Below are 17,440 nucleotides of genomic sequence, written 5' to 3'. Positions count from 1 at the left end.
TTTAGACAGAGGCTCCTTTGTAAGGCTGCTAATTCTCACCTTCTTGACTACCTTGGGTGAAGCCTTCACTGTCTATTGCCTGAATATCATAATAGCCTGCTAGCAGGTCCCACCACTTCTGGTCTGCTTGATCTCCAATCAGTTTTCCACAGTGCTACCAGAGTAATCTTTGTGAAACACAAATCTGATTGTGTTATTTTGTGCTTAAAATCCCTCAATCCAAAATAGAGTACCCACTCCTTAACCATGACAAACCTCCCTACATTTCAACATTTTCCCCTGTCACCCGCCACTAGTCATGTACCCCAATGTTCCTGACAAACCTACCTATTTGCCATTTCTCCAATGACCCATGCTCATTGGTGCCTCCACGCCCTTGCCAGGCTATTCTCTCTGCCTGGTTTATTCTACTCATCTTTCAAGATAAATCTTAGACTAAGTTAATTATCCCTATTAAGTACTCCTATAGCACCTAGTACTTCCCCCTTGTGGTGGCACTTGCCACACTTTACAGTAACTGTTATCATTTTTCTGTCCCCTTGCCTAACCTCTTGGCTTTATTAGGGGAGAAACCACATCTGTTTTGCTTATCACTGCATCACCAGTAACTAACACAGTATCCAGCACATAGTAGTCACTCAATAAATATTTGAGTGATTGACTAAAATAATACCAATAACAATAACAACAGCTAACATTTATTCAGTACTTACTGTGTGCCAGGCACTGTTCTATATACTTTATATGAGCTAACTCATTAAAAACCCACATAATCCCCAATATTATATTATCTCACTTCACAAATAAATAAACTGTGGCACAGAGATATTAAACAACATGTCCAAGGTTATATAGCCATTAAGAGACAGAGCCAGGACCTGAACCTAAAGAGTGAATTCCAGAGCCTCAGTTCTTAACCACTCCTCCACACTGCCTCTCCTTTCCATATGATTCAGTTCAAATGCCACCTTCCATGTAAACCTTCCCTTACCGTCCAATCTGAGGTAGATGTTTCTCTTCTGTATCCCATGACACCCCATATACACCTTCATTGTAGCAGTTATCACACTGCACTATATAACTTGGTGTCTACTCACATTATTCCATGAGCCCCTTGAGGACAGGCACTTTGACTCAGTTTTCTTTGTATCCTCAGTGCCTAACACACGGTCAATACTCAAATAACTTTTATGGATGGATGGATGGATGGATGGATGGATGGATGGATGGATGGATGGATGGATGGATGAATAACGGGAGCTGGAGAGTAAGCTTTCATTTTCAGATAATCCAGCAGGTGGCAGAAGAAGACAGAAGCTAAACAGAGAATGGGGGCGGCCTTACCTTTCACATGAGTCACTTTCTTCATGATGGTTTCCTGCTCTTGACAAAGAGTCACTGTCACTGTGGCTCCAGGTATGCCATAGCCCCAAATCACTGCCCCTGCAGGCGCCTTCTGTAGCACCATGTAGTCATCGATGTATGATGCAAATCGAAAATCAATACCTAAAAAATTTAGCAAACAGAAGAGCATCACTGGGAAGATTAATCACTGATTGAATCTGGCTGAAGAGCAAGGAACATACGGTCTTTATACAGAGAATTTGAATATACTCAGTACTTTTAATCTTCTAAAACCAGATCTTATGCCTCCTAATTAGGTAAGCAGCATAACAAGAACAGTTGCCAACAATATGCATCACAGTACAAGACCAATAAGGAAAACTCCAAGAGCCCAGGGCAACCAATGCGCTACAGACCTGTTCCCCTTCAGAGCTCTTGATCTGCCTTTGCTCTCAGGCTTGGCTCTAATGCTTGACTCTCTCCTCTCAAATCACTAAAATGCTCCTTTCATGCACCCTACAGATGGTGTTTATGAGAAAAATAACCCTCTTCCTTCCCCTTCTTTCCATTACCACGCCCACTCTGGAGTAGATGAGAATTAACCTGCCTCTCTCCAATACAGCCCTCTCTAATCTCTTCCCCCCTTCATCCCCCCAGTGTGAACATCCCTCAAGTAATTCCTTGTGATTTTTTTTTAACAAGCCACTGAAAATTCTAAATAAGCATTTATGAATATCTGTGACAAATCTGCTTCCTGCTAAGGTAAATTCAGATAAATTAAGATGCAAAAAACAAGGTCAGTGAGAGTTAGAAGATCAAAATGTCTGAACAAAGGTCTTTGGTCACCGTTTTACCCATTTCACAAGCTAAATTAGGCACAATGAACAAGAGAAGGGACATTGGAAACTGTGGATTCTATTCTAGAGTCACTAACAAGACTGAACAAGAACTCACGTTAACAAGATCATTCCTATTTTTAACATCCAGCCTATACAGAAGTATTTCATTAATAACAAGCATCTATCCAAATTATCTCAGTGAGTTCCTCATCAACACTTAAAGGGGGGGAGGGGAGAACTTAACTTACATCTTTGTCTGAACAAGACAGAGAAAAAATCTCTAGAAAAAAATAATTAACACAATTAAGATTTTTTAAAGGGTTTTAAATAAAAATGATAGGCAGGAAAGAAAACCAGACCTAACAAGGCTGACATTTTCCTTCCTAGAAGCTACCAATGATGACGGCCCCTTAGGCTATACTTTAAGGAGCAGCACAGCTAATGGGGCCTTCTACACGGACTCAGTGGCCTATTTGTCCTGCAATTGGAATAAGAACCCCAGTCCGTAACATCCTCAGCTCTCTCTGCCGAGTTAGTTCCATCACGAAATCTACATGATAAAGTTCATCCAGAAGGCCCACTGGGCTGGAGATGCACGACTGCCTGGAGCAAAGTACTGGGAGAAAATATTACACTAGGGGGAATTGCATAAGCAATTTGTCAGCCTGCTGGAGGGAAGGGGAGAAGCATGTGTGTGGGAGGGCCTTGTCTTGGGTAGGTGCATCTTATGAAACAAAACTGAAAACTAAAGGCCTAAGAGCTAAGCAGAGAGAGGGCAGAGGTGAGGAATGGGGTGAAGAAATCTGGCTGCCACTGGCATATGAGCTGGAGCAAACAGGGGGCTCTAGCTCTGTGCAGTCACCATCTAAGGCTGAAGGAAACCCTTTTCCAAATCAGTCTGTTTTCTCCAACACATATTTACTGAATGCTTTGTGCATGGCTCTGAATTAAAGAATTATAGAGGTAGGAAGATCTTTCACATCCAGGGGTATAATCATGTTATTTATACCCCTGAACAACAGACTGAGACCCAAGTAATTTTTAGGTAATTTTTTTAAATAGCTTGCATATTGCCTGGCCAGGCGTTGAGTCAATACTCAGCAGTTGAGTATTGACCTAGGATCCAGGAGATCGCAGTTCGATTCCCGATCAGGGCACATGCCTGGGCTGCGGGCTCAATCCCCAGTTGGGGTCCTGCAGGAGGCAGCTGATCAGTGATGACTCTCTCTCATCACTGATGTTTCTCTCTCTCTCCCCCTCTCCCTTCCTCTCTCTGAAATCAATAAAGATATGTTTTAAAAAATAGGTTGCATATTAATTCATTAACTCAACAAATATTTATTTATTGATGCCTACTATGTATCAGGCGCCATTTTAAACACTGAGGATATAACAGTGAAAGAAAATAAACCCAGACAAAATCCTTGCCAGCAGGGAGCTTACTTTCTACTGATAGGCTTACTTGTGGCAGGGGCTGTGCTAAACACACTGCAGACATTGAGTTTCTTTGGCCTCAAATCACATAGGTAGTTTACAACAGGACTAGAAACTAAGCCACTTGATTCCAGTGTTACTGCAACTTCCACTCAGCCAGTTTGAAACTGGTGGTAAATCAAAGGTCATATTCCCTGTCCTTATAAAGCTTACATTCCAAACTGAGTAAAGAGTGGAACACTTCAAAGGGATGGAGCAATGGACAAAACAGGAGACTAAGAAAGGAGGCAGGACTGGTAAGAAAAAAATTAGGACAGTGGTTACCCCTGGTGAGGACCTGGTGGATCACTGGGGAGAGACACCCAGGGAATCTCAATAAAACTGGCAATGTTGGAGATCTTAAGTTGGGCAGAGCACCCATGGGTGTTCATTTTATTGTTTCATGGTTACATATATTTTTGTACATCTCAATTACATGATAAACATGGACACAGGGAAATGATTTGAAGGAAAGAGTTCAGCATGTGCTATCAAATGAAGAAGGGAAATTTATAGTATTAATGAAAAATATAGTCAATGTCAATGAAGGTGATGTAATGATACGACGCAAAGGCAAAGATAAAACACTGATATCAGCCCTAGCCAGTTTGGCTTAGTGGTTAGAGCGTGGGCCTGTGGACTGAAGGGTCCTGGGTTCGATTCTGGCCAAGGGGACGTACCTCAGTTGCAGGCTCTAACCCTGGCCCTGGTCTGGGTACATGCGGGAGGCAACCAACTGATGTTTCTCTCTCTCTCTCTCTGGCTCTCCCTTCCACTCTCTCTGAAAAGCAATGGAAAAAATATCCTGGAGTGAAGATTAAAACAAACAAAAACCACAGGACAATAATAAATAACCCCAATGTTTAAAACAAAACAAAACAAAACACTGAGTTCAAAGTTAGCAGCTTTAACAGAGAAAACTAATAGACTAACGGCCCTTCTCTCCTCTTGGTGCTCTCCCAGCTCATATTGCTGGATTCAAAGGTCACCGTGTGAGGACAGAGAAAAAGGCTCGTTTACACTTTGGTTAAACCCAGAAAAACCACCTGTGGGCTGCAGTCTGTCTGAATAGGGGTACTTCTTGGGTTCTTAGGCAGAGCGGCAGTCATTTTTCTGCACGCCACCCATTCTTCCACCTGGACTTTCCATCCTTAACGGGGATCTCTGTGGGTCATTTGAGTGTTTGAAGGAAAAAACCAGGTCCAGCATTATCCCTTTTAACTTTGCGCCGGCACACGGATCGGCCGGGTTTCCCACAGCTGGGACTCAGTGCCCCTCAAGCCGGTCACTCGAACTCCCCGCCCCAGCAAACCCTCCCCCAGGCCGCCTCTGAGGGGCGGCGCTGAAATGTTTCGCCCGACTCGGGCGCCCGTTTCCGAACACCGTCTGCCCGGCTTCGCCCTTCCCCTCCGAGCTCCCCGGCAGCTGTTCAAAGCCCCCGAGGGCCTCCCCACGCCCACAGCCCAGCTCTCCATCTGCATCCTAAGGGCGGTGGACGGCGTGGAGGAAGCAGAAGGGCAGGAGCTCCAGCCCGGCGGAACCAGCAGCCCAGGCCCGGGTTGGAGACCCTTCCCGGCCCTTGAGGGGGGCTGCGGGCGGGGCCTCCTGCGAGCGCCCGGGATGTGGGGAGCCCGCGTGGGCTGGCGGGCGGGGTCGGGCCCAGCCGGGCCGCCTCACCTGCACTCACGCGGGCCCGCAGGATGAATGGCAGCCACAGCCCCAAGACAGAGCCCAGTGCCACCATATTTGAGGCCTCTGCGCGTGGGCTTCCGGACGCGGAGTCGGGGCGGGGGCGGGGCCTTGTGGGGCGGGGCTGGTCGAGGGGCGGGGCCTCCCTGACCCCACCCTTCCAGGCTGAGCGGCCCGCGACGCCTCGGCGGCCGCCCGCCGGGCCGTGCGTGTCCCCTTCTCGGCCGCCGTAGTCGGGTAAATAACGGTTCCTCAGCAACGAGAACAAACAACCGGAACCATCGGCGCCAGCTCTGGGAGGACCAAGAGGTGAGGCTGTTTGCCCCCGCTGGCTCGCCGAGACGGAGACCTCGGCCTGCCCCTTCGCCTCGCGGGTCCTCTCAGGATCCCCGACACATCCCGGGAGCCTGGGGCAGGTTGGGGGCCCCGGCAGCGGGCGCGAAGTCCCAGGTCCTCGACGTCCCGCCCCCCGCCCCGCAGTGGATTCAGGGGCTCCCCAGGCCGTTCCACCCTGAGAGGACTCGACACCTCGTCTCCTGTTCCCTCGAAAAGGGAAAGACACACGCACCAAAACCTCCACAGATTGGGCCTCCCGAAACCGTCTCGCGCCCACCGGGACCCCACCCCAGCCTCCGGCCTCGACCGTCGCAACGGGGCCCCGAGGGGGGGGTGTTTGTTGTTAGTTTTTTGGTTTTTGCGTGCTCCGTAGCCCAAGCCTCTGCTTGGCAGCTGTCCTTAACGTAGCCCTTGAAGTCCAAGACAGGAAGACAAGACCTGATCAAGAGAAAACCAGAAAATAGAAGCACCTCAAAACTTGGGGAGGCTGGGGGAGCAAAGTCATAATGGCCCCGCCCGCCCCTCGGTCCCCGCCGCCCAGTCCAGAGCCCTGAGGGGTTTCACGGAAGTGGAAGCTCCGGGAAAGGCTGTGAAACTTACTCAATTAACGAATTAGAGTCATTTCTAGAGCCAGGACCAGCTGTGACTTTTTTCTTTTTTAACGTTAGACCCTAAGCAGGGTCTTCTCGGCAATTCATGGTGAAGTTTTAACCACCGTTCCCTAAATTCCAGCGAGATAGCAAAAATTACTCTCACCTTTTAAACAGAAAAAGTACTTAGTGTTATAGTGGGGGGGGGGATCTGTGATTTTTGTAATTAAAAGAATGGCTTGACCTATTAGATCCGTTTTTGTAATACTCTAGTTAATAATGGAGAATTCAGAACAAATGGATGGACTTGGGTTGTGTTGGGGGACAGGAAATTTGGTGTTCAGAAATAATTTGTTGCTGTAGTTGTGATTATATAAGTAAAACGAGACAAATTTAAAGACGGTCCTCTTTAATGAATCTCTAGGTACAATAGGCAGTTCCTTCCAAGGAGATGTCGATTCCATTCTCCAACACCCACTACCGAATTCCACAAGGATTTGGGAATCTTCTTGAAGGACTGACACGTGAGATTCTGAGGCAGCAACCGGACAATATACCATCTTTTGCAGCAGCATATTTTGAGAGTCTTCTAGAGAAAAGAGAGAGTAAGCTTTTTAAAAATAGGCATTTGTTTAAAAAAAAAAAAATTAGAGACTACGCACTTGCTTATGGTGAACCTTGCTTAAGACCATCCCTGTTCCACAGAAAGTCTTTATGAGGCGGATAGCTTCATCACAGTTCTTGCTATTTGAAACATGTGCCCTTTTGGCAGGTTCTCTTAAATCACATTACTTCCCATTATTGAAGATTACCAGTTTATTACCCAGACCTTCTTGGTTGTATTTCTCGTGCACACACGGGGTAGAAGGTGACCCCAAGAGATCACCCAGTACAGCGCTCTGTTTCCCAGCAGGCCGTTGCCAAGCATCCGAGGCAGTTGACTGTTCTTATGAGGAGGAGAGTTTGTGGTTTTCTTTACATTTTTGCTGTTTACTTGAAAGTATTATAAGTATTGTAAAAAGTAATTCTACACTCCTTAAATAAGTTGGTATTTGCTGAGGTATATGAAACCGTTCTACAATAAAGGCACAGAGAAAACTGCTTTGAAAGTGAACTTCCAGCTTGGGATGGTAAAGTATATTCTTTTTCTCTACTCCCAAGGTTCCATCCTGTTCAGAGACTAAGATTCAGGCTAACAGTGACTCTTTAGTTGAGAGCCAAAGCTGTTTCTTTGTTTCCATAAAGTTTCCAAATTCCCAGTCTTGAAGGTTCATGACTATCAAGACCCAACCTAATGGTCAAAATGGGAACTATTACATCTATAAGTGTCTATAAAAAACTCATAACTAGAGCAACCGTTTTTAATATAAGCTTTTATCATTACTTTTGATTACAGTATTCCAACAGAGCGATAAAGATGCCTAGAAATAGCCACAAATAAATAAAACATTCCATTTTAAATCAGTTTAGAAGGAGAAAACCTACCACAAGGCTTGACTCAAAACAACTCCCATACACACTGCATAGGTCTCCACCCCCTTGTCTTTGCTCTACCCTGGCAGAGCTCAAAATCTCTGCCAGTTTCCAGAATATTGTATAATCTGAAACTTCAGTGCCACTAAACAGCTATTAGGGGAAATCCTTTAGGGTAAGAGATGAATTATAATGAACATTAATTTTGTTGTTACAGCTTTATTTTACAAATTCATGAGTAAAATATCTATAGTCATTTATTTAAATTTAGACCTCAGGAACATCCCATTATAAGAACATTTGAGTCATTGTTACTGGATCATGGTAATTAAAGCAATTGGTGATTCAAAGTAATGGTCTCAGAATACTAACTCTCTAACTAATAAAAAATGGGTAAAACTGTTTGAAAAAACTTGAAGCATCATACCCATTTTCACTCATGTAAACCAAAGCTGAGTTAGCCAACTGACACAAGTATTAGAATTTAGTCTCCAAAAGGGAAGAGGAAGGTCCTCTAGGCCAGTCTCACACAATGCAAGAATTTACTTACCACCCCAGAGGTAATTACTAGTCTTAATTTTGATTTCACAGGAAGCTATTAGTAAATGAAATAAGTGGTGTCTCAGAATCACTAGGGAAAAGGTGGGCGTTTTGTTGAAAGGTATAAAGATGGAAAAAGATAAAATTTGGCCTATTCCTTACTTGATACACCAGAATAAGTTCCAAATTGATCAAAGATTTGATATTTTTTAAAGTGCAACATAAAATATGGGTGGGGGAAAAACTGCTAGCTAAATTGCTATAATTACTTTAAAAACCCAAGAGCAAGTAGGGAAAAGATGGATAAAATTGACAATATTACATGACAAAAATTGCCACAAGGAAAATAAAACTACAATGGCAAACTGAGAAAAAAATGTCTGTAATGTCTATCACAACTTGTTAATCAACCTAATAAACAAACAGCTTGTAAAAACAGTGAAGGAAAAACCCAACAATGCTATATAAAAAAATGGGTAAGTCATATTATCCAACAATTCACACAAAGATAAATGCAGATGGCCCTTAACATATTAAAACATACGCAAACTAACCCATAATAATAGAAGCCGATATCAAAACTACACGGAGGTACCACCACCCACCACCAGTGCCAAATCCTGCTCATCAGATTGGCAAAAAGCCAACAGTTTGCCAATTCCAGGGAGGGCTAGAGGGAAATAAGCAGTCATAAAATGATAACAACCCCAAGGAGGGGAAAATGGCAATATCTACCAAAATTATATACGTATTTAACCTTTGACCCAGCAATTCCACTGCTTCACTTTTCACTGCATTGTTATTTGAGGAAGCAGCCCAGATGTCCATAATAAGGATTTACTGAATAAACGAGTGCATCCACACAATGGGATAATATACAGCTTTAAAAACAATGAGGAAGATCTCTGTATGATGCTATGGAGTGATTGAAGATGTAAGTGAAAAAAGTAAGGTGGAAAAAGTGTGTTTAGTATGCTACTAATTAACAGGTGTTGAATACATAACTGTTCATTTATATTTTTTAATAGGAGAATAAATCTTTAAAAATAACATTTACTTCTAGGGAGAGGAGGAACAGAGTGGAAGGAACAAGATAGAAGCTCTATTTCTCTGAGTATATCTTGAATGCGAAATCATAAATGTTAGCGTAGTTATAAGATAGAATGAAATTTAAAAGTTGTTAACTTCTAAAATTTAGAAGCAGAGTGTGACAAACTAGTATTGAATAGGTAGCATAACCACACAGAGGAATTATTTCAAGTGACTTTATGACACAATAATTTGTACCTCCCTGATGGCTATAGCCTAAAAACAAAATAAAGTAAAAAAATCTTAAATTATTTTTAGTAATTATTGTTAATATTATAGTATAGTTATTCTTTATTTTTTTACAAATTGTAGGACATAGCAAATAAGTAACTCCTCCTGTAATTAGGAATAATATTTTTAGTGTAAGAAGAATGACTTACAAATATAAAGTTAATAAAATCCTGTAATCCTAAATTTGAATTGAAAATTTCAAATTTCAAATATAAAAATAGTGTTATATAAAAGTAAATACATTACATAAAGTTAATAAAATCCTACAATCCTAAATTTGAATCGAAAAATATCAGTGTGACCTCATGATATATTTCTCTTTAAAAGGCCTCAAAACAAAGACCAACCCAGTGCTAGTGAGTACCTAATCCCTACGGACCCTTAACTACCACTTCCCAGGAACCAGGCTTCTTGGAGAACTAGTTCATTTCTTAAACTGGGTAGGAAATCGGAACATGAGCCTGAACATCTTGCCATACCAGAAAATAAGGAAACTGTCAAAGATCACTAGAGTTCCAAAGGACCCAAGAGCATCTGAGCACCCAAATAAGCCCCTACTGGCCAATTTTGAACAATCTAAGCATCAATAAGAATAATAAAAGTAATGGATTGAAATTCGATTTGTTAAATATTCTTAAGTTCATAATGATTAAAAAAATAGAGTCTCCTTGAGAGGATCCTAAGGAACCAAGTGATTATTCTGAAAACTGGTAAATAAAGGGAAAGAATCAAACCTTTAACCTACCTTTTCTGTAAGAACTGGATTTCAGGGTAACCAAGTAGTTGATGAGGGAAAGGTTTTTTTAATTTTTACTGAGTACTCCAGAATGGAAGTAATGATAAAATTAGAACATTGCCATTATGCAACACCTAAAGAATTATCTAAGCATAAAATGATAGAGACAACCAGGCATTATATATCTCCTGACAGAATTACCCTGCACTGCCTGTGTTCTTGCCAAAAACAAACCTGAATCAGATCGAACTCTAGATCTAACTAGCAGTCTATAAGAAATTTAAAGGCAGAGGAACTTGTTGAAAATCATCATGGGGATGGAATAAATATCTAAACTATGGAAAACTCTGAAGAAAAATGACCCAATTTCATCAACAAATAAATTGCAAGGAAAAAATATGGGGTGGGAAGTAGGGAGCTTTCAATGAACAGAGATGTAAAAGACATAATAAAAGGCTGTATGTGCCCATGTTTGGGTCCTGATTTGAACAAACCAAGAGTAAAATAATATTAGATAATGGGGGAAATTTCGGTAATTGATACTAAGAAGTTATGGTTAGTATTTTTAGGTATAATAATGGCATTGTCTTTATATCTTAGAGATGCATACTGAAATATTTGTAGATAAAGTAATATGATGCCTAGGATTGGCTTGATAATCAGAAGAAAGGGCAGGAAAGTGAGTGAAGTTTCAGATAAAGTAAGAAGTATCCTAAGTTTCTGATGGTTGAATCTGAGTCATGTGCACATGGTAATTTGTTCTCTACTTTCTAAGTTCAAAATTCTTCACAATTAGAAGTTAAAGATTTTGTTTTAATATAAATACTTCTTGTCTATGTCAACTGACTATATAATATGCCTCAATTTTTTTAGAACATTCCCATCCCTCACTTTTCCACACTTCCTTACTACTTAGCATTTATTTGTATACATTTTCCTGTGTGTACTAATTCATGCTTGTAAGTTTCTATACTTATATTTAAGTATAGGCATTGATTTTTTCCCCCTCTCCCATTTTGTTATAAATTTTATGAAGGCAGCGCTTGTGGTTTTTTACTGCCTTTCTAAATATACCCAGTGGCTCATCTAATGTTTAATTCATCAGCATATATTTAATGATTACTGGTTATATTTGCAGCGCTAGGCTACGTACAACAGCAATAAGATTTTCAGCTGGCAGTAATGAACCTATGATTTGAAAAAAAACACACTCGTTTTGTGTTACTATTCTAGATTTACTTTAATAAACTCAAAATCAGTCTAAAATTATATTTTTATTATTTAGAAACCAACTTTGATCCAGCAGAATGGGGGTCTAAGGTAGACGACCGCTTCTATAACAACCATGCATTCAAGGTATGGTCCTGTGACACTAATGGATTTGGTTATTTCTTTTCCCTGTCTCCAAACAGAGATTATTGGGATCTCTCCAGAATCATGTAAATTGTGAGAGGCATCACACAAATCTTATTACAGCTTCTTCATTGTAATGTTCTTTCTGATGAGACATTCTTTTCTAAAGTGTCTGAGTCACACACAGATACATAGCTTAAACTTAAAGATGGTCAACAGGAAGAATGTAATATAAAGGTATGGAATAATTTATTCTTCAAATTTTCCTGGGAATTACACTGCTTAGCGGTAGCAGATAATAAATATTTGTTGAATTAATGAATGATATTTCATAAAATCAAACACTATTCATCCACTAAAGTCAGAGAGAACACTACTCAGGACAACTAGCCACAAAGCACCTGCAGATATTTGAATTAAAAGGAATTAACAAAGTTCAAGTTTTAATGGTGTTCCACAGTAGATCTGGCGAATTTCCTGTGGAAATATCTGTCACTTATCCCATGAGTTCAGAAATGAATTTCCATCTATCTGTGTCTACCAGATTAGAGAGTGTTCTGTTTATTTCCATTTAACTAGATTCTCTGTGTTCATGCTTTACTGAAATCAAAGGAAAATGTTGAAAATTTTAAAATATTTGTGTCATATCAGCTATTTCTTCTCTTTTGAACTCTAAATACTTTATTTGATTAGCTCCTATGTCCTCTCTGTTCTGTGAATTTAGGAAGCTCTTTCCGTAAGTTGTGAATTAGCAATGTCTGTATTTTGGAAAAAGGTTTCAATAACCATGTCAAAACAGGCAGAGCTGAATTCCTTTTTCTGTTTAAATCACTCCTCGCAACAAAACTTACTTTTTTTAAACTTAGTTTTTAACCTACAAACTCCATTAAAAACTCAACTTGATTTCACACTATGCAACACAGTGACATTTGTTTTGTTTCTATTTTAGAAACTATTGGCACTTCTTTATACTTTGTTCAGAATTCATTACAGCATCTTATCAATTTTTAGTATAAGAATAATTTGTTTTTAATATAAAACAATGTCACATACATTCCAAAAGCAAAAAAAGCAAACGTTTCTTACCAGTTCCTCCATCTTTAATATTTGTTTATGCATATACCCTTGAGAGTTTTCATTTATTCATTCCCCCCCCCCCCCATTTTCCTTGTTAAAAAGATCAGTACGTATTTAATTCCCACTTCAATAACTTAAAGTCGTGTTTAATTACCATCACGCAGTTTGACCTAAAGCTACTGTTTTTGGAGACATTGCCTATTTGACCCTCTCTCCTCTCTCCAGGAGCAAGAAATATCTGAGAAAGGAAAGCCTGAGGCATCTCTGAGAGAGGAGACACCAGTCAAAGCCTTAGTAAGTTACATTTTCCACGTACTGCTGTAAGGATATCACTCAATTTGAAATTATAATCTAAATATGAATCTGGTCTGTTATCCATGTTGTTAAAATTATGATTTTCCGCCCGGCCAGGCGTGGCTCAGCGGTTGAGTGTAGACCTAGGATCCAGGAGATCGGGGCTCGATTCCCGGTCAGGGCACATGCCCAGGTTGCGGCTTTCAGGAGAGGACTGTGTATATCTCTATACAACCCTGTGCTTAGTAATGTCACTTTGGTAGCTTGAAATCAGCCATAGAAGGAATATTAAAACCATGACAGATACTGTGAATCAGGACTTTTTCCCCCTGGAGAGCCAGTTTTTAAGCATTTACCAGCATATCACTACATTTTTCATAGTCCAAGCTCAAGAGGACCATGCCTAGTGAGAAAGAACTCACTCTCCACAATACTGAAGGCCAAACATTTGAGTTTCTTTTCATGTCCCAGTTAGTTACCCAATAATTGACGCCCAAAATGGACATCCCCTCAAGAAATACCTTCCTTCCTGCCCAGTGGGGCATAACGTTACCCTATCCCTTTATAAATTATTCCAGAATTATATGTACAATTTAGCCTAACGTTAGTACAAGATGCATTGAGACATCAGAAAAGAAGGAAAGGAACATTATTTCCTTAGAACTTCAATAGGTGCCCTTACACAGGTTTTCATGAGTTTGAGGTAAGATCCCATTGATTTACAGCTTCATAATTTACTTGCCCATATTGGGGCATCATCTCAGAGGATTTTATACCACTTTGTTTACATTTAAAAGTTTAAGAGCTAGCCCTAGCCGATTTGGCTCAGTGGTTAGAGCACTGGCCCAAGGACTGAAGGGTCCCAGGTTCGATTCTGGCCAAGGGCATGCACCTCGATGCAGGCTTGATCCCGGGTCCCTGGTCAGGGCGAGTGCGGGAGGCAACCAATTGATGTGTCTCTCTCACATCCAATGTCTCTCTCTCCCTACCCCACCCCCTTCCACTCTCTTTGAAAAGCAATGGCAAAAATATCCTCTGGTGTGGATTAAAAAAAAAATGTTTAACAGCTAGTGTTTCCTCATTACTGTAATAGAGGGAAAGGGGAGGGAAACAACCCAGAAGTCTGTCAATAGGAGGCTGTGTAAGTAAACCCAAGCCCATCAGCACAATACAATACGATGGTGTCATGAAAAAAAGAACGGCAGAGGTACATACGGAATAGTAGCACAGGTGAAGGGAACCGAGCATGCTGTTACATGGAAATAGTAACAGAACATTGCGAATAACATCATCTCATTTTTAAAGTAAAAAGGCACATATGTATCCATATGAATACTTTGTCTACTGAGAAATTTTGGAAGAATATATACACTCAACTCATAATAATAGTCACGTCTCAGGAGTAGGATTTGGGAAGGGGGAGAAAATTTTCACTACCAGTGGTATTTAAGTTTTTAAATGTATACATGTCACTTTTACAACTTAAAATATTAAAAGCTACGTATCTATTGAATTGTACACTTAAGATCTGTGCATTTCACTGTCTGTAAATTATACCTAAATTTAATAAAAAAAGAAGCTAGGTACAAAAGTTAAACCAACTATATTAAAACTGACATTATTGGACTAAGTAGGTTTCTCTCTGGCACTCTTTAAATGTGTGCTTTTGGTTAGCTAGTTTTTGAGACATTAATAAGTTAACACTTTAATTCATTCTATGGAATCATGATTATTTTGAAACAGCACATCTGCTGTTCTGGACATTTTTACCTTGCTTCAAGGATTCTTACTTACCCTCCCTCCCAAAATGTTATTTCTCTGGAGACTGTTAAATAGGAGCTATTTTGGAGGGGAAAAGTTGGCCATGATGATTTATTGCAGAGAAATATTAAAGTGACAAAACAAAATGCCTGCTATTGTGGCACTTACCATTTGGTGCACAGACAATGGGACAATATATAAAATTCCTTCAGGAAGCAACAGATCTCAGTTGTTACATCCCTAAAGTGAGTAGATTCGTGCACTACTTTTTATGGGTCAGAATGATGCAGAGGATGTGTGCTAAGTCTCTCTCCCTCCCCAGGAGGAGTCTCCTGAGGAGGAAAAGGAGAGAGAGGAGAATGCTGCGGTGAAGATCCAGGCGGTGTTCCGGGGACACCTCGCCCGGGAGGAGGTCAGGAAGATGAAGCAAGACGAGCCTGCGCAGGAGACCAACTGAGGAGACTGGTTTTGCCCCCAAACATGACAAAATCATTCAAATCCATCAACCGCGTTGTGATTGTCGTTTTTTCTTAGTAAGGGAGATTTGATTTAGCGAAATAGCATTTGTTGCTGTTGTGAAAATCTGTCATGAGCATTTGTTTAATAAACATGCCATTGAACACATGCCTCTTGAGGATTTCTCTGAGATCAGAAGTCTTATTTATACTCCTCCTGAGTCTATGTATAGAGACCCTTGGATTCAGAGTTGTAGACCTGGAGTATCCGAGTTTCAGAGATCTCAGAGGTTATGTGGTCTAACCATTGTCTAATGAACAAATCCTCTCTGTCACATCCCTGAAAATGGTCTTCTAGCTCCTGTTTCACTCATAGTGATAGAGAATTTCATTGCCTTTCAAGGGTAGTCGTTAATTTTAGAATAACATGAATTATTAGAAAAATAAGCTAAGTAAAAAATCCACCTCCTTGTAAGTTTTCATCTATCACGCCTGCATTCAATCATTCATTAAAAAATGTAGGAGCATTTTTCGTGTGCTGGGGTTTAGGAGTGAAAGTCTGTCCTTACATCTGTGCACCTGGAGGCTTTTTCTTGTCTTGCTCTCCAGAACAACACAGAATAAGACTAATGCGTCACATATGAAAAAAATGAAAGCTGTCGTAACATCATAAAGACTCTCTTCTTCAGCTAGAACTTCCCATGTTTCTTCAATGTAGAAATGGTAATACCTTCACCACAAACTCCCAAACTTCAGAGTCATTCAAGCCCTGGCACCTTATTTTTAGAAAGTTCAGTGTCTCCTTTTTGAGGCCTCCCCTCTCCTGACTATTCAAGAAACTGCAGGGTTCATGTCTTACACCCAAAGACGCAGTTCCCTTCCCAAAAGAAAATGGAGAAAAAGCAGATAATATAACAGCATTACCATATAATGCTGTTACTTTCTACCACAATGATGCAGCCTGGTCCAGCAGGCCGACAGAGTCCTGGCTGGTTCAGATTCCTGCCTGCAGTGCACTGGGTGTCCCAGGCTTTGGTTCTAGCATCACACCCCTCTTAGTTCACAGTCACATAGCTATTGGTCCCCAAAGCTCAATACCATGTGTGGGTGGGTCGGTCTTGAGGAGCTTCTAAAACCAGTCATGTGTCCTGCATAACAAGTGGTCTCCTGCAAACACTTAGATCTCTGTCTTAAGCTCAGACTTGCCCTTTTTGCAAAGCAGTGTTATTTCAGGTGCCCCGCAGCCCTTCCCGTCACTGAGCCCCTCATCAGGCTCCACAGCAGTTCACGCAGGCGATCTCCCCTGAAACACAGATGACTTAACCAGCGCCTTCAAGACTGCGCATTCACCCACCAGCCCGCTCGCCCACCTGGGGACAGCCTGCCCCCTCCAAGGTCTTCCGGCCGCGGAGAGCTGCATGCTAGCTAAACACAAGTCTCTAATGTCCACTGGGCCCCTGCCCCCGTCCTTCACCCCCATCTCCCAGGCTTGGAGAGAGAAATCAACCCTCCAGGATTCCAGCTGCTCATCCCCGATTGCATTCAAAGCACCGGCCTCCAACCCCTTTCTCCGCAAAGCCATCCTACTCGGGGGATTAGCACCAGGACCCAGAATTGCTGTAATGCAAAGACTTAGCTTCCTAGCCCTGAAAAGTAGACCAGAGAAAAAAGACCCCCCCCCCCCGCGAGTGAGTATTTAGCAGGGGGCAGGGGAGATGCCAGTTAACTTTTACAGTAATTCTGTTATATGTGTAACCTCATGAACACTGTGCTTTCCAGCACCCCCCCCTCCCCCCCCCCCAGTGATCTAGCACAGTGATGCTTTTGCTGAAGGGGAAAGAAAGAGAAGATGGGGAGGGAGGAATGTGGAACCACAACACAGGAAAAACACTTTATTCGCTTACTGGTTTCATCTTATCTCTCTGGCTGCTCCTTCGCAATCTCCTTTGCTGGTAATTCTTCAACTCCCCAACCACTAAATGCTAAAGTCCTTGGACCCTTTTCAAGTGATCACACTTAACTTGTTTATCTCATCCAATCTCACGGCTTTATTTTTTTAAAATATGTTTTTATCGATTTCCAAGAGAGGAAGGGAGAGGGAGAGAGCTGCCTCCTGCACGAGCCTGCTGGGGATCAGACCGAGCCTGCCCCTTCCTACTG

At 41.6% G+C, this 17,440-nt stretch overlaps 2 protein-coding genes across 2 annotated transcripts in view; one reads left to right on the top strand and one right to left on the bottom strand.

Moving 5' to 3' along the window:
* Nucleotides 1-5,428, bottom strand: part of SIAE (sialic acid acetylesterase) — a 35,100-nt gene extending 29,672 nt beyond the window's left edge. The window contains exons 1-2 of the mRNA XM_087828474.1: nucleotides 5,334-5,428; nucleotides 1,345-1,506 (exon numbers count right to left, since the gene is read on the bottom strand). Of these exons, the coding sequence (XP_087684600.1) occupies nucleotides 1,345-1,506; nucleotides 5,334-5,400 (229 nt within the window). The 5' untranslated portion in view covers nucleotides 5,401-5,428. The remainder of the gene's footprint in view (nucleotides 1-1,344; nucleotides 1,507-5,333) is intronic.
* Nucleotides 5,429-6,505: 1,077 nt separating this feature from the next.
* SPA17 (sperm autoantigenic protein 17) lies at nucleotides 6,506-15,441 on the top strand. The gene is made up of 4 exons (XM_016204388.2): nucleotides 6,506-6,876; nucleotides 11,626-11,696; nucleotides 12,996-13,064; nucleotides 15,148-15,441. Exons 1-4 carry the CDS (start codon nucleotides 6,723-6,725, stop codon nucleotides 15,280-15,282), a joined length of 429 nt encoding a protein of 142 aa, XP_016059874.1. The 5' UTR covers nucleotides 6,506-6,722; the 3' UTR covers nucleotides 15,283-15,441.
* Nucleotides 15,442-17,440: the final 1,999 nt, after the last annotated feature.

This window comes from Miniopterus natalensis, chromosome 20, assembly GCF_054644295.1.
Source record: "Miniopterus natalensis isolate mMinNat1 chromosome 20, mMinNat1.hap1, whole genome shotgun sequence".
Lineage (NCBI taxonomy): Eukaryota > Metazoa > Chordata > Mammalia > Chiroptera > Miniopteridae > Miniopterus > Miniopterus natalensis.
This window is presented reverse-complemented; position numbering and strand designations above follow the sequence as displayed.

What these genes read in the sequence shown, in the direction of transcription:
- SPA17 (XM_016204388.2), top strand. Translation starts at nt 6,723, where the DNA reads ATGTCGATTCCATTCTCCAACACCCACTACCGAATTCCACAAGGATTT. An exon ending in ATAACAACCATGCATTCAAG is followed by an intron (nt 11,697 to 12,995) that starts GTATGGTCCTGT and finishes TCCTCTCTCCAG; the next exon opens with GAGCAAGAAATATCTGAGAA. An exon ending in AGACACCAGTCAAAGCCTTA is followed by an intron (nt 13,065 to 15,147) that starts GTAAGTTACATT and finishes CTCCCTCCCCAG; the next exon opens with GAGGAGTCTCCTGAGGAGGA.